The 26,611-nt window shown below is 39.4% G+C and overlaps 1 protein-coding gene across 1 annotated transcript in view; it reads right to left on the bottom strand.

Moving 5' to 3' along the window:
- The window catches only part of EPSTI1 (epithelial stromal interaction 1), a 110,659-nt gene that overhangs the window by 12,496 nt on the left and 71,552 nt on the right, over nucleotides 1-26,611 (bottom strand). Inside the window, exon 8 of the mRNA XM_066383714.1 lies at nucleotides 1,310-1,383. Coding sequence (XP_066239811.1) covers nucleotides 1,310-1,383 — 74 coding nt within the window. The remainder of the gene's footprint in view (nucleotides 1-1,309; nucleotides 1,384-26,611) is intronic.

Below are 26,611 nucleotides of genomic sequence, written 5' to 3' on the forward strand. Positions count from 1 at the left end.
AGCCATTCTGGCACCTGAGGTGGAGGCCATAGAGCCATCCTCAGTGCCTGGGCCAACTCTGTTCCATTGGAGCGTTGGCTGCAAAAGGGGAAGAGAGAGACAGAGAGAAAGGAGAGGGGGAAGGGTGGAGAAGCAGATGGGCCCTTCTCCTGTGTGCCCTGGCCGGGAATCAAACCCGGGACTTCCACATGTCAGGCCGACGCTCTACCACTGAGCCAGCCAGCCAGGGCCTAATCTCAGTTTTTTTAATAGAAAGATATTTCAAAACAATGAAAAAAACCTACAGGAAACTAAAATAATTTGTTGTCTATTTTATTAAAAATTGGGTAGCTGTAATGATATCCCCTTTCCCAACAAAATAGTCTAACCAGTGTATCACAGTTTTGATGTTTGCTTATAATGAGAGGAAAACACATAAATTTACATTTGATACTTTAAAACTATCTTTACTGGGTGATGGAAGCAGCATAATTAGTCAGAAGAATGGGCATCCATCCACAGTTGGTGGCTACTCAGAACTGGGAGCTTCCATTAACACCTTTTAAAGTCTCATTTACAAAATGAAACTGCCACAATTTGAGAATACACTTTAGTGCTTAGTGGAAATTTAAACATATAAAAGAAGCCACTAACCTTCAAAAGAAAATTTGTTCCTTTAAATCATGAAAGTTTTTACATTAAATTATTCTCCTAAGACACTCAAGCACAGAGCAATAAACTGAAATAACCCAAGTGCCCCTCAGGAAAATCCCAACACAATGGCAGATACGTGGCTATTAGCACTGTCCCAACATCAACATGATATTTTACTGGGCACTGAATGACTGCTATTAGGAATAGAATAGAGAGTACTTACACTATTAAAAATTCTTAATGGCTCTATTTTCAGATTTTTTCCAAATAATGTTAGTCAATATAAAACAAATTTATGGTAGTTTTTATCTGAGCTTTTGTATTCAAGTACAGGTGTTTCACCATCCATACTAGTTCAATTACTCTAATGTAGTCTACAAATGCAAATGCCTCATCTCAGAGGATGAAGATGATTTCTTCCATATAGCTTGAGAGCATAACTTAGTTTTCTAGAGTAGATTTGTGCCACAAATCCAGAAAATACATGGATATTGTATGTGTATGTAGCAGTTGTCATCCTCACACACATTGTCACACTCTGGTCATATAAAGATTAGAAAGATAATATGAATTTCAAAACTGTATTTAACATTACTATAGTTGTTTCATAAAACATTGCAAACAATTTATAGGTAATTGTTCTAACCAAGGATGCTACTTTATTAGCCATCTGTACCTTCTGTGCTCATCCTGGTGGGTTCTGGTTCTTTCTTCCTCCTGTTGCTGTCGCTTAAATTCCAGTAATTCACTCTAGGAACAATAAAAGTTTTAAAATGTGGTTTCAATTGAATTATTTTATACAGAAGACACCCAAATCAATTACATGTTTACCCTTAGCAGGTGTGAATTTTACTTTTGAATCTTTTACTTAAGTATCATTTCCATGTGAAATTATTTTTTATATAATTAGGTAGCAAAAATAGTTATGCCTTAGTCAAACAATCACTCTGTGAGTATAAAATTGTGAGATTAAAAAGCCAATATGAATGTTCAAGATATTAGACCAACTGGTACAACATATACATGCAGAAGTACCATATGAGTCAAACTTACCTGTCTTACAAAGAAAAAGAAATCAAATGTGTTCTTTAAGTAATATCACATGCTACTAATTCTTGGTCATTTTTCTAGCACTTCTTTCCCAACAAATTTATAGCCACTTACAAATAAATATTGGACTCAATTCTGTAGTGCAATTCCATAATTAAAACATTCTCCATCCTGGAGAATAATCACTGAACCTATTATTGTCTAGTAACTTCTAATATTAGCAGAACTTTGAATTTTCTGGAGAGCAGACTTTATTTCAAATAGGAGGTCACATTACTCCAACTGAATCTCTAGCTCCTGACATTCTAATTATCCTCTTGGAAGAGGTAACTTAACTTCCAAACTCAGCTACTATATTTACGGTATCAAATGAAAGAATTAGGTGCCAGGATTTCTCTAATACTCAACTACCTACCTTGAGGCAGGCTGAGTTTTAACCTCATTTCAGAAACAGTAAAGGCAAAGGGAAGAGTTATCAAGCTCCTGTTCTGTTAGTGCCTGAGTTAGAGAGATATTCTGGTAGAGAAAATATTGTCACATCTTGATAAACTTATACCAACACATGTATATTTTAACCCCCAAAATTTCATTGGTTAAAGGATATACAATACATTCAAAGTTCAAACTGACATTTTGGTTTCTAACTTTATTCAAATGTCTTCCAATATTCTGTAGTTCCCAAAGTAAAAACTAGTTTCTTTTATGGTGATATTCCAAATACATTACTCATCAACCCCTAGAGCACGTGACTTAATTCTATTTCCTATATAGTACCAATAAGAAGAGAAAAATTAGAGAGTTTTCCAAATAATGGAATATTTGTTCAACCATTCCACATACATTTATTAAACACCAAATGCCAAATCTTGTGCTAAAGAGATGCACCTTTTCACAATTGCATAGTCTTTTTATTTAATTTTTGTCACTATAATATATGTACACAGTTAAAGAAGTCTGCCAAGTAACAGCACCCGTTATTAGTACTACTGCTTACACTGAAATAATAGAAGCCCCAGTCCTCCCCCGGCCCGCACAATCACTTCCAATATTGTGTGTAGTTTCATCTGCAATTATTTCTTTAATAGCATGCATGTTCTTCTATTTCTTGATTTTAAAAAAATTAATTGTATTACCTTTTGACTTCCTATTATGGAAGAAGATTTATGATTCTATTACTACCTCCATCTTAATACTAAATTTCCCTCCCGATATACCACCAACCTCATTCCTCATCCTTACAACTCAATATACTTTTTTGCTTTCAGTATGGTAGGGGAGAGGCTCCTCTCTTAGACTTCCAATTCCCCTTCCTCTTTTCAGCGCCAGCCTTCAGAGGTACCAGGTGCTTCTGCTTCCTGACTTGCCTCGGGATTACTTCTTGCAAATGAGTTCTGGCTTTTTTTTCCCCTCTATTTTGTAGCTCCCATACCTTGCTGATACCTTTTTTTTTTATGGCAGTCTCCTGGCCTGTTCTTTTGCTCTTTCTAGCTCCAGCCTTTTAAAAAGGAATTTTCCCTGTTGTGTTTTCAGGGAGATTTGGGGAGAGAGGGACTGGACATAAGCAAACTAACTGCTCTGAAAGCACCATGTTTAACCCTAAGACCTTAATATCGTCAAACAAATATTTTACCAGAATGTGGGTACTTGATCCTTACAATTCTCAAAGGTAGGCAGGGAAAGAAAGTATTATTTGATGAATGAATAAATGAATGAGGACTATATGCTTGCTTTGCAGATGATGAAGCAGAGCATCAGAAACTCAATTTAAGTAAATTGTCAAGAGCTAAGCAGTTCATTAGTAGCAAAATAAAGACAAGGGATTAATTTTTCTTGTACCTAATCTTCTTAAGACAAAATAAGTGATTAAGATTGAGGATAACTTGTCAACAGTTCATTATACTCAAGTATAAAGAGGCATGTCTAGAATTATAGGACCTATTCATACTCTAAAGTTCTAGCAAAGCATATCTAAACTCAAACCTAAATCCTTCTTGTCAAAGGATGCGAAGTATCCCCATATACATTAGCCCACTTCTCTAAGGAGCACCTTGTGGTATCCAGCCCATCCTAAGTTTAATAACCTGAATTTCTAAACAAACTAAAATTTTTATCAGTTCTAGACAAATATAAAGATTTATAAAATGCATATACTACATAAAACTTAGCAAAAATGATTCTGAAATTTATCTGGAAAAAATAAGTATACAAGTATAGCCATATAAAAACCTAAAAAGAAGAAATAAAATGAGGGAGAAAAAGCTTCAACAACTGAAAGCATATTATAAAACTACAGTGATTAAAACAATTTGATTGAGCCTAACCTGTGGTGGCGTAGTGGGATAAAGCGTTGACCTGGAAGTGCTGAGGTCGCCGGTTCAAAACACTGGGCTTGCCTGGTCAAGGCACATATGGGAGTTGATGGTTCCAGCTCCTCCCCCCTTCTCTCTCTCTGTCTCTCCTCTCTCTCTGTCTCTCCCTCTCCTCTCTAAAATGAATTAAAAAAATTTTTGATTGAGTCCAGGAAAAGACCTAATCCATGAAAATGTAGCTTATGTTTGTAGTTATGCTAAACACATATAGGAAAGATAGACAATTATTGTGAGAAAAATAAAAACTAGATACTTTATTTTTTATATCAAAATACAATAAATGGTAGAGAGGTCTAAGAGTTGAATCTAAAAGATGGAACCATAGATATCTTCAAAGGAGACTTGGTAATTTATTTATAAACTTGGAGCAAGGAAGTTCCAAAAAAACCTAATGGAAAGAGATTAATAAATATGGCTAAATAAAAATCTAAAGCTTCCACTGGGAAAAATACCATAAACAAACTCAAAAGAATTAAAATTTCATGGCATACATAGGCTGATTCAATTATTCTTTTTTTCATTCATTCAACAATTCTGAGTGGTTAGTGTGAGTCAATCTTGGATCAATGTGATGGAGATGGAGATACAGTAATGAGATACAGTAATGGCTAGATACCTCATATAAACCAATAAGGAGAAAACCACCACAAAAAAAGGGCCAAACAATAGAAAAAAAAGCAGTTCACAGGTAAACTACAGATTGCCTATAAATTTTAATTGGTCAACATCTTCACATATAATCAAAAAAATATAAATTGAAATAACAAAATAAAATTTTTCTCCTATTATATTGACAAAAAAATAGAAAAGTCTGATAATTGGGTATATTCAAGTCCTCTGCAAGACTAAGTTAGTGACAACCAACTTTGTTTTTGGAGGACAATATAGCAATAACATCAACATGTAAAATGTACACATCCTTCAGAGACATGTTCAGACATGCCACGTAAGGCCAGTCACAGTTGTATTATTGAAGAGTAAAAGTCCAAGAGAAAGTCACAATGTCCAATAATAAGAACTGGTGCAGTACCTTAGACTATCTACACCAGGGGTAGTCAACCTTTTTATACCTACCGCCCACTTTTGTATCTCTGTTAGTAGTAAAATTTTCTAACCGCCCACCGGTTCCACAGTAATGGTGATTTATAAAGTAGGAAAGCAACTTTACTTTATAAAATTTACAAAGCAGACTTACAGCAAGTTAAAGCATATAATAATAATTACTTACCAGTACTTTATGTCGGATTTTCACTAAGTTTGGCAGAATAAATCTTTATAAAACAACTTACTATAGTTAAATCTATCTTTTTTTTTAATATGATACTTTGATTGCTCCGCTACCGCCCACCATGAAAGCTGGAATGCCCACTAGTGGGCGGTAGGGACCGGGTTGACTACCACTGCACACAATGGAATACTATGCAACAGTCACAAATCATAAGAAAGGAGGGGGAGGGGGAGGGCAATGTAGTCATTTCTTCAGATACATTGAATGGTAACAGGTTCAGAGTAGCTTTCTTGGGATTGCTACTCTAATTTTCACATGTTGGTGTACATGATATTTAAAATATTTTAATGGAAAAACACACACTAAAATGTGAACTAGAATTATCACTGGGGAGAGGAACATGGAGAGTGGATGGACAGGGTAGGGAGTTGAACCAACTATATATCACTTTAGTCTTTTAACTTTAGAACCATGTGGATACAGTCCTTCCTCATACCATCAACAGAGGGTTGTCTATGTGGGACACTACTTCTGTTTCTTTATGCTTTGCTTTGTTTAAAAATACCAGTAAGTATTGGTTTTAATACTTGAAGAGTAAAGAACAAAACACTCCATTATGATGACAAGAACTGTCAGGGAGGAAGAAAAGAGGCTGGGAAAGAGACACTGCAGCATCCTATGACGGAGGCGAAGGACAGTGGAGAGGGGAAACCCGGAGGGAGAGCTGGTCCTGCCTCACCATGAAGGAACACTGCTGCAGAGGGCAGGGCGAGGCACTGGCATGGCTGCTCTCAGGGCCGTTAGCCTACAGCTAGCAAAGCCTATTTCCTAGGGACAGGCTGGCTTTCTTTTGGTACCACGAAGGATAATTTCAACTAATTAATTTGTTCTGCTGAACTGACAGCCACTATGGATGCATCCACATGCCTTATGAGCCTTTTTCTGGTTCACTTACTGGGTTCTGACACAAGAGGTGCACTACTCGTTGAACAGATACAAAATAAGTTGTTTCTGTTCCAAGGACTGAGCGTTGGACATTAAGAAAATCAAAATGCTCTAAGCAGAAGGGACATGGCATACAGCATCCAGGACACTGTCAAGTCCTTTCCCACTCAACATACATTTGTTAGGCAGCAGTCATTTTCCAGACCCCTGGATTCATGCTCAAGGTACAAATGTGAATAGACGCAGTTCCACCCTGAAGGAACCACAGTTTAGTGAGGGAGACAAACCTGGAAACGACCATGGCACAAAGCAGAAAGAAATGCATTGCTGAACACAATTTCAAACAATATGACATGGGAATATGTAGGAAGAGAGGCAAGCAAGAGGAACAAGAAGCCACTGTTTCTGGGTGTTGTTTGATATTGTAGTGTGTCCATGAACCTTCCTAGAAGAGAGTCTTCTCACTGCTCTGTACACCTCCCTACATTCAGACAGAGCGCCATTCAAAGAGAGTACTTAATGTGATGAACAGAATATCATCTTGGAGATGCCAAAAGTAGGACTTCCTGGAAACACTAGCCAAGTGGTGTGGACAAGTCCTGCCGGGGGTGAGGATGACAGAGACGCAAAGACCCGACTTCGGGGACCAGGTTCAGTGATGCAGATCCACTTTATTCAGGAAGTAAACTAGCTTATATACATGGTTCAGCCAATAGGGTGTTACAGCGTGTCCTTCATAGCCAATGGCTGAAAAGATCAGGGAGCTGCATGGTTGGCGCTAAGTCACTTCCTTATAACGGGCGAGCTCCCTTCCTGGGTATGCCCAGGAGGCTTCTGGGAGTTAGAGTATTCTCAAAGCATTGCATCAGCCGCAGCTGCTAGGAATGTGCTCTGTGCTCCACCCACATCTCCCCCTTCTCTTTTAATTAAGGCCAATTGGACTTGATGAATGACAGCTTGCTGTTGTTGTAGATTCTGAATGCTACACATTATGCAATGAAACCCTAGTAGAACTAAAACAATTATAATACCTATTATACTATATGCTAATAGATTAGCTGGATTAAACAATGAGGCAAGCTTCTGTAATGTTTGACTAGTTAGGAAATAGAACGAGGGTCTTAAACAGGGGATTCCTCCTAGGGGTCGGGATGTCATTTCCCTCCCATTGTGTTACAGAGACCTTCTAGGTGCCATTAAACACAGTTCCATTTTTATTGTAAAAAATGGACGTAGGTCCATGCATGCCCCCTACCCACAAAGGTCCCAGTGTCCAAACATGGAATGGATGGCTTGCTGCAGGCTGCATACTTGTGTATGGTTGCAAGGCAACTTACACAAATTACAATAACATGACAAATCATACAGTTTCAACAATTACAAAGGTACATTTCATCAGTCTCTGAGTACTTTGCCAAAAGCACAAAATATCCTCGGCCTTCTTTCTAGCCGTGGGAAAAGCTTCCCAGGATAGAGGAAGAGCCTCCAGCAAAGTCGCCCCCCACCCCCATCAGGGTATTTCACATTGTCCAAAATCCATAAGTCCATCCAACAAAGGAGCCAGTGCTTACTCCAGTCATACTCCAGGAAATCAGTCCATGCACATGGAACCTCAGCCACCCCCCTCATCCCTGCCATCCTGGCAGGTCTTACACTGTCCCAAAGAGGAGCATGTGGCAATGGCAGTCAGCATTTCCATCTCTGCTATGGAGAGCATGGTGGCATCCACCCCTATATCCCAAAATGTCAGCGAACCCACCAGTGGCTTAGCAGGCACTCCCTGCTGTTCCAGCAGCCACTTGGCAATGCAAGCCTGGCTTCCATTCATCCTCCCACCGCAGCTGCCGCCATTTACCTTCTGGAGTCTGTGAATCGCAATTCCAGCCCAATTCTCCTCATCCTCCAAAAATGAACTGAAAACACCAGTTCACGCTGTCAGGCTCAAGCCCTGGGCCGCCACCTGCATCTGGGAGTCAGCGGTCACTATAGCACACATAAGCAAGAACAAAGCACCAGGGCCTGGGGGCCCGTCAGGGGCAATTCTCTGGACCTGCCCTGCCAAAGCCTCCACATCCCCCCAGGTGATGGGGCGTGCAAGCAGGCCGCGAGGTCTTCTTCTGGAGCACTGAGGACCTCCTCCCCTCAGGCGTAGTCAGTGTGGAGGAGGCCAGGGCTGTGGCTTTGGTTGGGTGAAGACTGAACCATTTAGTGGGTGCCCAAGAAACCCTGTCAAGTAGGTTGTGGGGTTCCTGGGACCCAAATTGGCTGGAAAACACAAGCATTACCTCTCCCTTGCATTATAAGAGGGTGTGATTCCCACCACTGTGCCATGGCTGGGTCCTTCCAGCATCATTTCAGAGAAAGGGGCAGGGGAGAGAGAGAGCGAGATATACAGAAAAATAGATAAAGACAGACAGAAAGAAAAAAGACACATGGGGGTGTATAGGTTGGCCCATGGGTCTGCAGCAGGAACACGTGTTGAAGAAAATGGCATCTGAGAGGCTGGGGTGGGGCACTGAGCCCCGGCAGGGAGTGCAGAAGTAGTGACTTCTGCTTTTCCTGGTGGCAGAGCTAATGGCGCAGTTAGCAATTTTGTTTCTGCGCGCTCAGCTGCAAACTCAGAGGCTAAACTACTTCCCTCCTCAGTGGAGGGGGGCAAATATGGAGGAAGGGTTCCTCTGAAAGAGGAGTAGGCTGTAGGACCTTAGGGACCGGCAGAGGGTCCCCAGCAGGAGCACCAGTCAAGCAGGCGTGTATTGCCAATAAGGCAGGAGTGAGGACGAGAGGGAAGGCCCGTCTCTCATGTACCTCAGCCGAACGAACACGTCGGAGACCTTGGGCTCAAGTATCCTGAGTCCCAGAGGGGCGCGTCCTCAATCCAGGGATTGAGACCGGAGAGAATCTCCCAGTAAGTACAAAGATCCTTTTCACAAACTTCAACTGGCCTACTCTGCAATAGGGCGTGCAGGGCTCGAGCCTGTAGGGCTCGAGAGTGGGGGAGAAGGTTTCCCATTGCAGAGGGTCATTCACCCATCCCTTGGATGCCAGTGAGGTCCCTGCCCCATGTTGGGCACCAGTTGTGAACAAGTCCCGCTGGGGGTGAGGACAACAGAGACGCAAAGACCCGACTCCGGGGACCAGGTTCAGTGACGCAGATCTACTTTATTCAGGAAGTAAGCTAGCTTATGTACATGGGTTCAGCCTATAGGGTGTTACAGCATGTCCTTCATAGCTAATGGCTGAAAAGATCAGGGAGCTGCGTGGTTGGCGCTAAGTCACTTCCTTATAGCGGGTGAGCTCCCTTCCTGGGTATGCCCAGGAGGCTTCTGGGAGTTGGAGTGTTCTCACAGCATTGCATCAGCCACAGCTGCTAGGAATGTGCTCTGTGCTCCACCCACAAAGTGGTATATGGTCAATGAGGACGACACAGCAAATGTTGCTGCTGCCAGCATGTGCCCTGCTAGGGCAGCCTCTCCAGGGGAAAAGTTGCTCTGCGGGGAGCTGCAGATAAGCGTAAGAGCCAGTGCTGGGACGCAGCTCACAGGAAAGTAAAGGGCTCACCATTTCCTGCTAGAAGTTGTAGAAATCGCTCTGTGTTCCCATTTACCCAAAGGTTAAACACACAACAGACAGGAATGCAAGGCTGGGTGCTTGAGAAGCCAGAGGAAGCTAGAGTGAAGGCATGCCTCCAAGCAAGGCTGTGGTGCAATAATTAAAGACTAGGATAGGGTCGTTTTAAAATTAAGTCTGAATCCAAGTGAGGTGTTCTCCGATATGGTTATGCTTGACTGCTTATTATGTAAGCATTAAGGTGCCATGACCTGGGAAGGACAACCTTCTCCCAGAAGAGGATGTTTTCTCAACTCAACAAGGGGAAAAGGACAGTGGAAGCAGGAAGTTAAAGCACCCATTCCAAGGAATTTTTTTTTTTTTTCTGAAGTTGGAAATGGGGAGGCAGTCAGACGAACTCCTGCATGCGCCCGACCGGGATCCACCCAGCATGCCCACCAGGGGGCGATGCTCTGCCCATCCGGGGCACCGCTCTGTTGCAACCAGAGCAATTCTAGCACCTGAGGCAGAGGCCACAGAGCCATCCTCAGCACCCGGGCCAACTTTGCTCCAATGGAGCCTTGGCTGTGGGAGGGGAAGAGAGAGACAGAGAGGAAGGAGAGGGGGAGGGGTGGAGAAGCAGATGGGCGCTTCTCCTGTGTGCCCTGGCCGGGAATCGAACCCGGGACTCCTGCACGCCAGGCCAACGCTCTACCACTGAGCCAATCGGCCAGGGCCAGAATTGTTTTTAACACAGGAGAGTTTTGAAGGGAGTGGGGACAGCTTAGAGTAGGCCAGGTTCGGCAGCTCCCCACAGTAATGCCTTTGCCCAGAAAAACAAGGATTGAATTACATAGCTTTATGTATACCACCCAGAAATATTTCCTATCAGCTTTCTTTAAAAAAACAAAAAAACACTTTTCTCATAAAAATTATTTATCATGGAAAAATGCATAAAGTACAGGAAATATAAAACATATGTAATAATCACTCATTAAAAACTCTACCCAGAGATAAGCTCTTTAACATGTCAGTATATTTCCTTCATTTCTTGATTTATGCACATAGATTATAACGTCTCATCTTCACTTCAGGTCACATTTACAGACCTTCCTCATGCCAGGCATTAGGATAAACCTTCCACACACTTTCTCTCATGCAGCCCTAACAGAGACGTTATGAGGTAAATCACATCACTCTCAGAAACAACTGGTGAACTTTGGAGATATGAAGTAACTTCCACAAAGTACAATAAGAATGGGTAGATTTTCAAACTCCTTCAGACTATTTTATAATCTTGATTTTTTCATTTTCATATAAGTGAGCATATTCCCGTGTCATTAAAACATAGCAGTAATTGCATGATATTCCAGACATCAAAATCATCCAATCTTCTGTCACTGACCAAAAACTTTCCATTAATATCATTTTAAAAATAAACCACCTTATCCATGCATTTTGGGTGCATCCCTATTTCCTCAGGATTAATGTACAGTTTTTAAGACTTCATACTCTTACTTTTAGGAAATCCTTCAGAAGTTGATGTTGTCTAAGAGCCTATCTATTCACCTCTCACCAGCAGCAGTACAAGAGAGTTTAAAATCTATTTTAATAGCTAATCATGTAAGTTCTCCTCGCCCCAGCAAACACATAAATTTTTATCCATATTTTTCAAAAGACTTTTGTTTAATCTCATGATTATTCTCCCAGCTGAAATGTAGAGTTTTTCAAACTGCCTCAAATTCCATTGGAATTTTTAATGGATTTGCATTAAACTTGCAAATTAATTTGGGTAGAACTATAGTTATTACAATATTAAATTTTACCATGCAGGTACATCATCCTTCTCTACATTATTCAAACTGATACTCATGGATCACAGAAAACTTCAGTGGAGTTTTCTTGTTAGTTTGTGTTTGTTTTAGGAATTGAGGAATTTTTTACATACTGTTGCTGCTTTTTGATGAGATATTTTTATCCCATCATATTGTCTAATTAATTTTTGCTGATATGTGAGAAAGATGTTGATTCTTATATATGTTTTATAACCAACTCTTGCCTACTTAACCCCATTCGTACTAATCATTTTTCAGTTGATTCTCGTAGATTGTACAGGCAAATTACTCTCCTCCATGAACAACTTTACTTATTTCCAATAATTAGAAAAGTCTTTTTTAAATTTTTGTCTTAATTGATTTGGCTAAAACAATTACCAAATTTTGTTTCATTTTACAGTAAGACTTCTTTTTAACTGAAGAGTTTTTATCAAATAACTTTTGAGAGGAACTCAGTATTACCAGAACAATTCAGGTTGGTGGCAGGGTTACAGATAGCCTTATGCTGTTCACTGTTCTAGTATTTCTCCACTAAGAACAATGTTGGGTATTAGTTTGGAAGACTACATGTATGCTAAGAAAATATTTTTATTTCTAATTCACTAGATTTTTTATTTTTAATTGATAGTAGAGGTTAAAATTTACTAATACCTTTATTTTTATGACTAAAGAAGTAGTCAAATACTTTTTCTCTCATGAACTATCTTCTTATTTCAGTAAAATATAGAAAGTCATCTAGTTAGTGACCCTTGCATTCCTAGAATAAACTTTACTTTGCTGTGATAAATTATTTAAGAGAAAAATACTATTAATTAGAATTTCCTCTTAGATGTTAATTTTTATAAGTTTCTGTAAGCGTATGCAACCTTTATCAGGTTGTGATCTCATGGGGATGATAGTTAAATAATATTAACTCTAAATTATTTCACATTTTGTCCCTGTAAAACAATTGGCAAAACACAGAAGAAAAATCTGTTCCTCATAATTGCAATGAACATGACCATAAAATGACCCAAATTTAGCTTGTCAGGGGGAAGTAATTCTCAGAAAACTTGCATTTTTATTTGTCTTCATATATTTTAATTATTTGAGTTATTTTAGAGTTTTATATGTTCCTATAAACTAATTCAATTTGTTAGCACAGTATTATCTATAGTAACATAAACTTAAATCTTTCTAAATCTATGGTTTCAGTCTCTATTTCTAATGTTGTGTGTTGCCATTTTTAATAATCTCCTATGGATGAGAATTACTAGTACGTACCATGTTCATTTTGTTGACCTTATCAAAGAACAAGCTGCTGGATTTTTATAAGAGCTGTTTCTTGAAGTTTTGTTATTAATTTTTGTTCTTATCTTAATTACTTTCTTCAGTAACTGTTTGTTGTTCCTGTTCTAAATTCCTGGACTGGATACTTGATTCATTGTTTTAGTATTGACTAGATTTAAAGTTATGATCTTTCTGAGTACACATCTCAAAATACAGCTTTGTATGCATTCTTCATAATAATTTCATTTCCATTTCCAAATGATTATTTAATATCAATAACCATGCAAAAAAATCAGTAAGTGCAATCAGCCTATCAGAATTTTTTTTTTTTTAATTCCTGAAAGGTGAAAAAGAGACAAGATGAATTGACAGAGAAACAAATATGCCGGATAAACTGAAGCCGAGTGAGGAGTGCTTCCAAAGAGCTCCAGGAGGGGGTGCTCACATGGCCGGTGAAACGATCCCCTGAGCGCTGTACAGACAGCAGTTCAGCGGCGGGATCTTCTCACTCCACACTGCACACAGAACAGCACTGACATGGCCCACAGAGTGGACAGTGAATGGAAAAAGGAGTGTCTGGGCTAAGAGAAACAGGACAATGTCCCAGAAACCTAGTGACTATAGGAAAACAAGAGGCTACCACAGCCAGAAAACAAACTCTTGCATAACTCACTTAGCAGAATGCCCAAAGAAATACAACATGATCACGAAGAATTACCAAACATTTGATAAATAAAACCATAGGAGATAAAACTTAAAATGAAAGCAAAAAAAAAAATACTGTTAAAATAGTAAATAGAAAATTTACTATTATAAGTCTGTATAATTACCATCAGTAAGGAAATCAGGAAGAACAGTGCACTTATAAAGCAGAACATTGCTATGAAAAGTAAATCAGCAATCGTGGTAAGTAAACAAAGTTAATATATGTGCCAAATAAGCAGAACAAAAACTTATGAAATAATTTTGTGAGCAGGATGGTGTAGCTACAGGTTTCTCTCAGAATGCAATGAAAATGGCCAAGGACTCAGGAAGTATAAGAGAAACAATTAAGAGATACAGAGAACAGGTCTGGAATTTCCAAAACCTATTTTATACCTATGAGATGGACAGCAGAGACAAGATAGAGGAAGAAATGTAAAAAGAGAATAGAAATTTCCTGGAACAGAAAACATATATTTTGAGCTTCAACAGGCCAAGTAAAGATTATACAAGATTAAAAACAGAGGGAAGAGCGAAGGGAGTAAGGGGGAGGGGGGCAAAGGGGGTATAAAAAGGGACACAGGGGTGGGGGTGAGGGAGTTATATTCAGTGGGACACTTGAATCCATGTAAACCAATAAATTAAAAATTAATAAAGATTCAAAACAAAATACTAAAATTTCTTATCATGGGGAGGAGAGGAGAGAAAATATAGCAAAATTAAATAAATGGAACAGAGAAAATTCAAGAAGTCAGGAAAATAATAAGCATAAAACAATTAAAAAGTAAATTATGTAGAAAGGACATGTGCAAATATAAAGGATATCTGTAATCACAATGAAAGATATATTAAATTTACCTATTAAAAGAGATTGTAAAACAGGGTTTAAAAATCTGCCATTTTTGTCACTAGAAATCTAATTTAAGCTGAGTGAGACAGAGAAGTTAAAATTAAGTGATGGAAAGTCAAATTGCCGCATAGAGCCTAACAAAAAAGCTGGCAGAGAAAATACTGGAATTAAATAAATTAGAAAGATAAAAAGAAATCCAGCTGAAAATCTTTAAATGGGAAAAAAAGTGTATTTCATATTGATGAAAATTTGTACTGAAAGGGCAGGCTTTCTATAAGTCTCATTGGTTGGAACTACTTCCCATATCATAGCTGAACCCATCACAGTCAAGGAGAATTGAATTCCCATGAAAGGTTAAACCATTTGGGATCGGATCCCTAGGACTAGGATGGTGTCTCTACTTTCTGAAACACAGGCCATGTTAAGGATGGATACCTGAAGAAAAAATTAGGATTTTAGGAGTGACGTAGGAAATCAACAATATTTTATACACTACTCTGGAGCTATAACAACACAATTGATTTCTTTTGCAACATTACTACAAAGTGATTAATTGCTATAAAATAAAAAGTGCAATGTTTCATTTCATCTCCTTTAATTGTCTATCTCCTCCATTAAAGCCTTCAGGCCTGACCAGGCAGTGGCGTTGAACTGGGACTCAGAGGACCCAGGTTTGAAACCCCAAGGTTGCCGGCTTGAGGGCAGGCTCAGCTTATCTGGCTTGAACACAGGCTCACTAGCTTGAGTGCGAGGCCCCTGGGTTGAGCGTGGGAACATAGATATGACCCCATGATCACTAGCTTGAGCCCAAAGGTCATTTGCTTGAAGTCTAAGGTCACTGGCTTGAGCAAGGGGTCACTTGCCCTGCTGTAGCCCTCCCCTCCCACCCCCCCCACCCCCGGTCAAGGCACATATGAGAAAGCAATCAATGAACAACTAAGGTGCTGCAAGGAAGAACTGATGCTTCTTATCTCTTTCTCTTCCTGTCTATCTGATCCTATCTGCCCCTCTCTGTTTCTCTGTCTGTCAAACACACACACACACACATACACACACACACACACACATACACCCCAGAAAAAGTATACTTCAGGAGGGCAGAAACCTTGTCTAACCTGTTGGGTTTTATTATTATTATTATTATTATTATTATTGTTATTATTATTAAATGTACTGGAGTGACATTGATTAATAAGAGTACATAGGTTTCAAATGCACATTTCTGTTACATGATCTGTATATGCATATTATGCCTAAACCCAAACTCAAAAAATCTTCTATTATCCTATAGTTGATCCCCTTTACCCTTTACTACCTGCCCCTACCCTCTTCCCTCTGGTAAACCATATTGTTGTTGTATCTATGAGTTTTTGTTTGTTTTTATTGTTTGTTCATTTGTTGCTTTCAGTTTTATATCTGAGTGAAATCATATAATTCTTAACTTTTTCTGTCTACCATTTTCCTTAGCATGATATTGTCAAGGTCCACCCATGTTGTCACAAATGGCAGTATTTCATTTTTTCTTATGGCTGAGTAATATTCATTGAATATATGTGCCACATCTTCTTTATCCAAGCACCTACCTAAGGATACCTTGATTGTTTTCATGTCTTGGCCACCATAAAAAATGCTGCAACGAACACAGGAATGCATGTGTCTTTGCAAATAGATGTTTTCAATTTGGGGGGGGGGGTGTAGATATCCAGAGTGTGGTTGCTGGATTATATGGTAACTTTATTCTTAATTTTTAAAGGAATCTCAATCTCCATACTGTTGTTCATAATGGCTGTACCAGTTTACATTCCCACCAGCAGAGAATGAGGGTTCCCTTTCCTTCACACCTTTCCAATACTTGTCATTATTGGTGTTCTTGATAATAGCCATTCTAACAGCTGTGAGGTTATATCTCATTGTAGTATTTATTTGTGTTTTCCTAACACCTTGTGAAGTTGAGTATGTTTCCATATATCTGTTGGACATTTGTATGTCTTCTTGGGAGACATGTCTGTTCAGGTCCTCTGCTCATTCTTTAATTGGGTTGTTTGATGTTGAGTTGTATGAGGTTTTTTATATAGAGGGTATAGCAAAAGTAGGTTTTGAGTTGTGAGTATGCAAAACACAGAGTTTTTTTCTTGTATTATTATTTATTATTATATTATTTTTCATACAAACAACTGTAAATCAACTTTACCGCACCTTATATTTTGGGTATTAACCCCTTATTGGGGCTGTTTCTTACAAATATCATCTCCCATTCAATTGGTTGTCTTTTGGATTTGTTGATAGTTTGGGGTTTTTTTGTTAAGTGAGAGGCAGGAGGCAGGGGGGCAGACAGACAGACTCCTGCACATGCCCTGACACAGATCCACATGGAAAGCCCCCTACAGGGCAATGTTCTATCCATCTGGGGTCACTGCTCCATTGTTCAGGCAACCAAGCTATTTTAGTGCCTGAGGCAAGGTCATGGGGCCATCCTCAGTGCCCAGGGTCAACTTGCTCAAACCATTTGAGCCATGGCTGTGGGAGGAGAAGAGAGAAAAATAGAGAGAAAAAGGGGGGGGGAAGAAGGGGTAGAGAAGCAGATGGTTGCTTCTGTGTGCCCTGACCAGGAATTGAACTCAGGACTTCCACATGCTGGGTAAACACTCTACTGCTAAACCAACCAGCCAGAACCATTGTTGATAGTTTCTTTTGCTGTGCAGAACCTTTTATTTTTATATAATTCCATTCATTTAATTCTGCCTTTATTTCCTTTGCCTTTAGGGTCAAATTCATGAAAACTTCTCTAAGATCAAGGTTCTAAAGTTTAGTAGTTATGTTTTCTTCTGTGTAATTTATTGTTTCAGGCCTTATATCTAGGTCTTTGATCCATTTTTGAGTTAATTTTTGTATATGGGAACTACATTGCTTTAGCATCTTGCACAAGGCTCAGCATGTAATAGGAGCTCAATACATGTTTGTTAATAGAATGAATGAATAGAAGAATGAATACGGAAATATTCTGAGATGATTCAAACAAAATAATACAGTAAACTTGGACAGAAAAAGAAAGCTTTAAAATGGTATTGAATACTGTTATACAGTTATAGGGAGATAGGTATTGCAAAAAGACCTCTGAATTAAATTTTCAGGATGGATTTGACCTTTAGAAAGTTGTTTCAGTAAAAGCATTTGTGAATAAACAAGAACATAAAGAATTAGGGCTGGAGTAGGTAATGAAAATATAATTACAGTAAGATTACCTTTCTTTTTATTAATTTGGTAGAAGCAGAAAAGGTGATATATCTGAGGATAGCAGAATCAAGGAAGGGGCTAGTTGATTTTTTAATTTTAGAATGGTAAGAGTGAGCACTTTAGTAGACAAACTGCAAGTATCAGTCAACAAAGAAAAATATATTAAAAGTATAGAGAGGAAAGGGGAATTGTAAATAAACTTCTAGAAGAGGGAATTTAATTACACATGAACTTGAAAAACTGTCCCCAGAGATCAGAGTAATGGAAGAATGTAAAAATCAAAAACATAGAAAACTAAATAAATGTGCTGTCACCTCAACTTAGCCTAGATGATCTACTTACAACTTACTACAGAGCAGGTATTCCATAAATATTTGTTAAATGAATGTAATGAACAGACACATGAATACACTCAATGATATAAATGTTTGTTTTCTATATCTTCTTACCATAGACATGATCTTTTTTTTTTCAGAGACAGAGAGAAAGTGAGAGAGAGGGATAGATAGGGACAGACAGACAGGAACAGAGAGAGATGAGAAGCATCAATCATCAGTTTTTCGTTGCAACACCTTAGTTGTTCATTGATTGCTTTCTCACATGTGCCTTGACCACGGGCCTTCAGCAGACCGAGTAACCCCTTGCTCAGCCAGCAACCTTGGGTCCAAGCTGGTGAGCTTTTGCTTAAACCAGATGAACCTACGCTCAAGCTGGCGACCTCGGGGTCTCGAACCTGGATCTTCCCCATCCCAGTCCGGTGCCCTATCCACTGTGCCACCACATGGTCAGGCTCTTATTTTCTTAAGCTAAATCACTGAAGTGATAAGAAATGACAGATTCTAGCAATCAGGGAAGGCCTTCAGTGGATATTTTCTAACAACAGATTGAATAAAAATGTGATGAATACCCTTACATATTCTACCGTTATTGAAATCCCTAATGATGAAATTATCTATGTGCTAACATTCCTTTCACTGAAAGCTACAGTAATAGAAGGGAAACATTTATGTAAAATAAAAATATGTTCAATCAGTAAACAGAAAATATGTATGTCTCAATAGTTGTCTAACTCCAGAAGAACAAGATTAATAAAAAGCTTAATTTTCACTGTTTAAAATAACTGCTCAACCTGAAAATTAAATCTCAGATCTGATTTTCTAATCTGTTGAGCATTCTCTTTGTAAAATGTTCTATTTTTAGTGGTTCTCACATTACAAAAATAGACACCAAACTTTATAAAACACAATTTAAAATTTACTAGAAGTTATTTAAAATAAATCATATGTACACTGACTTCATAACATTCTCTTCTGACCTACCTCAGGACTTGGTACTAAGTTGAAAGACCACAGAAACAGATTAACAGTTTTATGTCATTGGATAGACATTGAAAATACAACCTGAGTATATATCAGATTGAGCTTCTACTTGCTAACTAGTAGAATTTTACTATAATGCTGCTTATTTAAATGTGGATTTCAACATGGCCTTTGTCAAAAGAAATATATATATATTTCTCAATATATTGAGAAATATATTATATTTGTCAAAAGAAATATATATAAATATATATATATAAATTTAAAAATGCCATGAATAAAAATGTTTCATGGTATCTTCATAGCTAATATAGTAGCTTAATAACTAAATTCACAATTTACATTATTCTTTCAATGATTTAATTACTACCTATCATGCACAAAACAGGATAGTGACACAGTTATTTACACTGCATGCTGGGTGAAACTGAACGAGTAAGAAATTGACCACCATTGGAAGGAGGGTAGCACTCAAAGGTCAAATTACAGCAATAACAATTAGTACAAATAGTCCATTTCATAATGTGATTTTTCACACACAATTGCTGTAATAAATTACTTTGTGCGGCAAAGGCATAGGGTGAAAACAAATTAAGCCAAATCAAAGAAATCAAAATGGAAATTCAACTTAATTGTATAATTGAAGAAATAGATTTGAGAGATTTTCTGGAAGAAATGACAGGATATATCAATCACCAACATGGTAAGAATAGAAGTTGAAAAATAAGAATTGTGGGAAAGGTAACGGTTTCCAACTAGATGAATACTTTATTTTGCTTTTTTAAAGGACCTGGAATGCAGTAGCACCTTGGAGCAAACCACTGGTACTCCTCGTCATCCTCAGCCTATGCTGAGGAGCTTTGACCCTATCAAAGCCTACATATCAAAGGCAGGTATGACCATCATGTCAAATCACTGAATGTTTTCAATTATCATGCCAGAAATTTCATATTCCAATGAAGATTCCAATGAGGATTACCTCTGAAGCACTCTTCTTAAGGAGGTTCTGCATTTCTTTATTTTTAAAATTATTATTATTATTATTTTGTACTTTTCTGAAATGAGAAGCAGGGAGGCAGTGAAACAGACTCTTGCATGCACCTACCGAGATCCACCTGGCATGCCCACCAGGGGACGATGCTCTGCCCATCTGGGGCTTTGCTCCATTGCATCCAGAGCCATTCTAGCACCTGAGGTGGAGGCCCTGGAGACATCCTCAGCACCTGGGCCAACTCTATTCCAATGGAGCCTTGGATGTAGGAGGGGAAGAGAGAGATAGAGAGGAAGGAGAGGGGGAAAGGTGGAGAAGCAGATGGGCACTTCTCTTATGTGCCCTGGCTGGGAATCAAACCTAGGACATCCACACACCAGGCCGATGCTCTACCACTGAGCCAGCTGCCAGGGCTAGAGGCTCTGCATTTATTGTACTCATTTCTATTGCTCAAAACTTTTGGACTGCCTCACATATTTGTATAAATGTGTAAATTATCCTTATGTTTTATTATCTGTTTATTTTAGGTGAAGAAGCCAGTTTCCTGAATGTGCTATGCATTATTCTATTCCCTGGACACTATTTGTAATTCCATGCATATATCTTTTGTTTAAAAAATGTCAGTGATGTTGGTTATGTTTTGTAGATGAGAAATTTACAAGAGTTCTGTAATCTCCATGAACCACCAGCACCAATTACAGCAGACACGCTATAGCCACTATGAGATACAGCACCATGATAGTTTTGACCACACCACCATACTTTTAAAACATACCCTACATCTCACCTGTTAGTATTAACACGTGTTATTTTTTTTTTCTTTTTTTTTCTTTTTTTTTTCATTTTTCTGAAGCTGGAAACAGGGCGAGACAGGCAGACAGACTCCCGCATGCGCCCGACCGGGATCCACCCGGCACGCCCACCAGGGGCGGTGCTCTGCCCCCCAGGGGGCGATGCTCTGCCCATCCTGGGCGTCGCCATATTGCGACCAGAGCCACTCTAGCGCCTGAGGCAGAGGCCACAGAGCCATGCCCAGCGCCCGGGCCATCTTTGCTCCAATGGAGCCTCGGCTGCGGGAGAGGAAGAGAGAGACAGAGAGGAAAGCGCGGCGGAGGGGTGGAGAAGCAAATAGGCGCTTCTCCTATGTGCCCTGGCCGGGAATCGAACCCGGGTCCTCCGCACGCTAGGTCGACGCTCTACCGCTGAGCCAACCGGCCAGGGCCCCTAACACGTGTTATTTTTTTCAGGCTTTTCATGCATGTAAATATTTCTGCACAGAAACCCTCTGAAATGATCTATTGTCAGAAGTAAATAATAATCAGCAGTGACTCGTAGGGTCTTCTGACTACTTTCTGATGTTGTTCTTCCTTCATCTTTTGTAATTTTCAATTTTCTTTTTTCTTTAGAGAATCCTTAAAAGCCTGGCTTCTGGCTTGTAAAGACATTGGGGGGAAAATACGTAGGAAAAAGAAATCACCAGAATATACTGGGCTGCCTACAATGGATCTGGTTCTAGTAACTTAACCTCTGTACTTAGCATACAGCAAGCTCCTCACACACCCTTGCCTACTGAGTGGTGTATGCATATGTATGAGGATGTCCCTTGGGATGTATAAAAACTAAGGCTAGCATAAGCACATTTTAAAGTATGATCTAAATGTTTGTTCAATTAAGTTTTAAAAATATCCCCTCAGTTTTAACATTGGGTGGTGGGCACACAAAGCAATATACAGGTTATGTAGCATAGAAATCTATACTTGAAACCTATATAATCTTATTAACCAATGCCACCCCAACAAACTTAATAAAAAAATAATTTAAAAAAGAAAGTTGCAATGGTGAAAGGGAGCTAGAAAATGAATGTAAAAAGAAATTATTTAACCAAAGTTTCAAAATGACAAATTTGCTTTCTCAATGAACAGTCATTGAGACTACCATATTTCCCCATGTATATAAGATGCTCCCATGTGTGAGATGCACCTTAATTTGGGGGCCCGAAATCTGAAAAAAATATATATTACATAAAGTTATTGAACTCAATTTTTATTCATCCTAAAATTCATACAACTACTCATCACTGTCAAAACTCCCATCCATTAGCTTGCCCTCATCTGTGTCTGATGACGAATCACTGTCTTCAACAATGAGCACAAAAACAAGAGCAGAAAAAGCGAGAAATGCAAATAAAAAAAACTACAACCACTGTATAAGACGCACCCAGTGTTTAGACCCCAACATGTTTTTAAAAGGATGCATCTTATACCCGGGGAAATGCAGTACTGTTGTGAAAGTGAAGAATGCTGACAGGCCCCTGTTAGAAAGCCAGGGGAAGGGGAGTTGTTGCAGAAGAAAGAGTGCTGTGCTGTTTCCTTAGAACTGCCTGCCAGTAACTGGGTTGGGCCACTTTGACTAATAAGGAAATAAAAAGAGAGGGAGAGAAACAGTCCATAGCAAAACTTAACTAGATGCAAACATAAGGGACCATTTTTCTTTCTGAGCAACAGAGGTTAAGGGCACAGCCTTCTTGTCAAATTCTTAGTCATGGCCAAAAGGAAATACTGCTACTTTATGAGACTTAGAACTCAGCACTGCCTAACCTCCTTGGGTCTGACATTTATGTTACAATTAGATGGTTCCAAATTATCCTGTCTATCTTATTCCCCATAACTTCCCTCAGATCAAACAAAACTGTTATCTTTCACAATTACCCCATGCAAAAACTAATAATAATAAATAAATAAATTAATTAATTAAAGTATCTCCTCAGCAATAGCAAACAGAGTGTATTCTTTCTAATGAGAAGGCTTTGAAATAAAGTTCCATATCTTTAAAGAATATTCCAACGAGCTGATCAGTCATCAGAGAGAAGCAGCAGTGACACTGCCATTAGATGCGTTGACATGACTACTACTCATTAACGGTATCCTACTAAGTAGCCTGTCACCTGGTGATTGATACCACATGATGCCAGAGATGCACTTTCTTCTAGGTCTTCTCATCCTTAATCTACACCCGAAGCTTATTTCTATTTCTAAGCAGAAAAGCAAGGCCTGCTTAGGAGCACAGAGTCATCATTCTATCTGAATTAGGACCTTGGTGGGGGGCGGGGCAGCTGGGAGAGCCAGCACACACAGTAGGATGTCTTTAGTCCCACTGACCCACCACATCAGGGTTCCACACACTGGCACAGTGACCATATATTCTGGAATTTATGAGACATAGAGTATCCTGTCTGTTCATTAGTCATGTGCTCTCTCTCTCTCACATTGATCAGCCCACTCTTTGCAAGGCACAGAGGCCAGCCTGATCAGCTAATGTGCAGGAACTTCCATTTTTTCTTATAAAACAACCAGCAGCAGCATGGCAGCTGGCTGCATAATTCAGACCTAGTTCTTTGGACTAATAATCCATAACGCTTATCTAGGCTCGTTCCCATTTTTCTCAAGCACTTCTCACCTCATCCCCCTATTTCTGTCCCTATAAAACCCATATTCCATCAAACAATAAGAGGTACTTGCCAGAAAGGGGTTGTGTCATCTGTAACACTTCTAATTAGAACATTGGAGCTCTGGGTGTGTTCAGAAAGCCCTTGCATAGCTAAACCCTGCTACATTAGACAGGCAGACATCCCATGACTTTCTCTTATCTACATCGTAAGCACAAGGGGACTGTGATAAGACAGAAGGTGGAGAGTGGTTCTCCAATGACCTCTTATTTTTAGAGAAAGCTAGTCTTCATCACAAATATTCCACAAAATATAAAAGGGGGAAGCGCACAAGGCAACACATCTTCAATTCAAGAGACTAAAAGGAGTAAAACATGTAGTTAAATCATATGTGATGATTTGAGTGGGAACCTAAATTCTATTTGTATACCTTCTTTTTAAACTTAACCACTTGTTCTTTTATCAAAACATGGATCCTAGTTTTTAACTCAGAAAAAAAGTGTCATGTAAAAGGCCACAGAAACTTGGAAGTCACAAGATGCCTTAAGTATGAAGACTTCAGAGTGACTTGCACACCCTATGCCTACCCAGCTGTGATCTGGATGCAGGACAGGACATTTCTGTACGAAAATAGGGGAGAAAAAAAACATTTGATCACTATTTTTCTTAGTTCCAAATCTCATAAATGTCTATGTCCTTGCATTCACTTATTTTTTCTATCATTAAATATTAATTTAACAGACTAGTAAAACTTAAACTTTTGTTATTCAACTAAAAGACACAGATTTACTCATTCTTTCCCAAAAGCTATGCTTTATAATATAGGTATTCAATAAACAATATTTAAGCCCCCAATGTGCAAGCACTGTGGCCAGTCCTAATCTGAGGGCTCAAGTACTTATAGACTAGTGTGGAAGTCAGACAAGCAGATTAATCTTTATAGTATCTCATAATAGGAATTGTGAAAGAGGAAGCTACAGAGGAGGACATTCAATTAAACTGGATCAAGGACACTTTACAAAGTGGGTGACACTAAGCTGTATTTTAAAGAGTACAAATCAGACTAAGTAGGAGGAAGGGAATTTGGGGAAAAAATTTGTTTTTAAAGCATTATATTGGTTTGCGGGGGCTGCCCTAACAAAGCATCACAGTCTGAGTGGCCTAAACAACAGTAATCTGCGGTCTCACAGTTCTGGTGGCTAGAAGTTCAAAATCAAAGCATCTGCAAGGTTGGTTCTTTCTGAGGACTGGGAGGTAAGGACACAAGCCTTTCCTTGGCCGGTAGATAACGTCTTCTCCTGTGTGTGTTCACACGATCTCTCCTCTGTACATGTCTGTCTATGTCCAAACTTCCCCTTTTATAAAAACACCATTCCTACTGAATTAGAACCCACCCTAATGACCTCCTTTTTACTTGATTTCCACTCTAAAGGTCCAATATCTAAATAAGATCACTAAGGTACTACAGCAGTTAGGACTTCCACGTATAAGTGTGTGTGTGTGTGGGGGGCAATTCAACCCATGACATGCATCAAGTTCCTATTTCAAGGTGGTGGAATAGAAACATTTCTGTTCCATTCTCTTCTCAAAAATTGCCCTATGGAGGAGGAAATGCAACATATAAACTCTATCTACAAAAACTGACAGAATGCTATAGTCCCAGCAGAAATCTATGAAGACGAAGTAGATGAGGAAATGGTAAGTAACTAACAGAAAAGGGAAAACCTGAAGACTTGCCCGCAGGGGGATGAGGGGTGCCCACAGAAAGCCAGTTTTCCCCACAGATCAGTGGGAAGGCCCAACATTTGTACCAGTTACTGGGAAAGACTGATGAATGACAGGAAGGTGCCTACATCTGTTCCCACCCCAAAAATTCACATGCTCATTTTCCCACCCCTAACAGGAAATCAAAAGTGTCTTCTCTACATAAACTAAACAAGGCATGCCTGGTGCAGAAGGCAGCGATGGGCACAACCCTAGCTGAGAACAAAAGCGTTCTGTAAAATCCTGTGCACCAAGCTGAGAGCCTCTGGGCCCCTCCCTTGAAGTTTTCCCGCACTCTCTGCAATTTCCTCTGAGAAGCAGAAGGTGATATTTTATCCATGAAACAAGAAAAGGTTGTTATTTTTAAAAAGCAACAGAGAAAGAGAAGCTCTCAAAAATTAAAAATATCTTCTCTCCCTCCATAAAAGAAGACAAACCAGTAAAATATTTAGAAGATCATATATAGACTTTTATCTGATCTCACACATATTTTCTTCATATTATGTATCTTCTCCTAGTTTCTTGAATGGAGCTCCTGAAATCATAGTAATTTTCTAGGTGATAGGAGCACTAGGATCATCCTTTGTCCTAGTAGGTAACTCTGGGTGGGCTCCTAGGTGGAGGTTGGTCACCAAGCCATGATTAGAAGCTTGACATTTTCAATCCCACCCCACCCCATCCTCCAGAGAGAGGAGAGGAGCTGGAGATGGAGTTAATAACTAGCCTTGCCCATGTGGGGAAGCCTCTATAAAAATCTCAGAAGAACAGGGATTCAGGGAACATCCAGGTAGGTGAACACATCCATTTACCAGGAGGGGTTCCACATTCCAGCTCTATGTGGACAGAAGCCGCTGCACTCAGGACCCTCCCACACCTCGTCCTGTGTGTCTCTGCATCTGGCTGTTTATCTTTATCATTTATCATATCCTTTAATAAACTGGTAAATGTGTTACCCTTAGTTCTGTGAGCTGTGGTAGCAAACTAGTCAAACCCAAGGAACCTCTGATTTATAGCCATGTTGGACCAATGTTGTGACTGGCATCTGAAGTGGGGACAGTCTTACAGGACTGAGCCCTTAACCTAGTGGTTCTCAAAGTATGTGCCAGGGTGCACTGGTGTGCCCTAGAAGATTCCCAGGTGTGTTCTATGGTATTCCAGAGAAATATGTGCCTGTTGGGGACCAAAAAACCGACAGGGTTTTTAGAGTTTAGATTTTGGGGGGACAGAGGTATGGGGAATTGGCTGTAAACTGACAGTCTGCCCAACCCCCCACCTCACTTGCCTGATTAGGTTGCAAAAGGCTGTTAAGCTGTGGCACTGGATTGTTTACACTAACCCCCATGTTCCCCGGAAAGACTGGAGGCAAGTTTCTTCTATCCTTTGGTGTAAAGTTAAGATTTGCTAATGGCCTCACTTTGCCCTATAAAT

Source organism: Saccopteryx leptura, chromosome 4 (genome assembly GCF_036850995.1).
Source record: "Saccopteryx leptura isolate mSacLep1 chromosome 4, mSacLep1_pri_phased_curated, whole genome shotgun sequence".
NCBI lineage: Eukaryota > Metazoa > Chordata > Mammalia > Chiroptera > Emballonuridae > Saccopteryx > Saccopteryx leptura.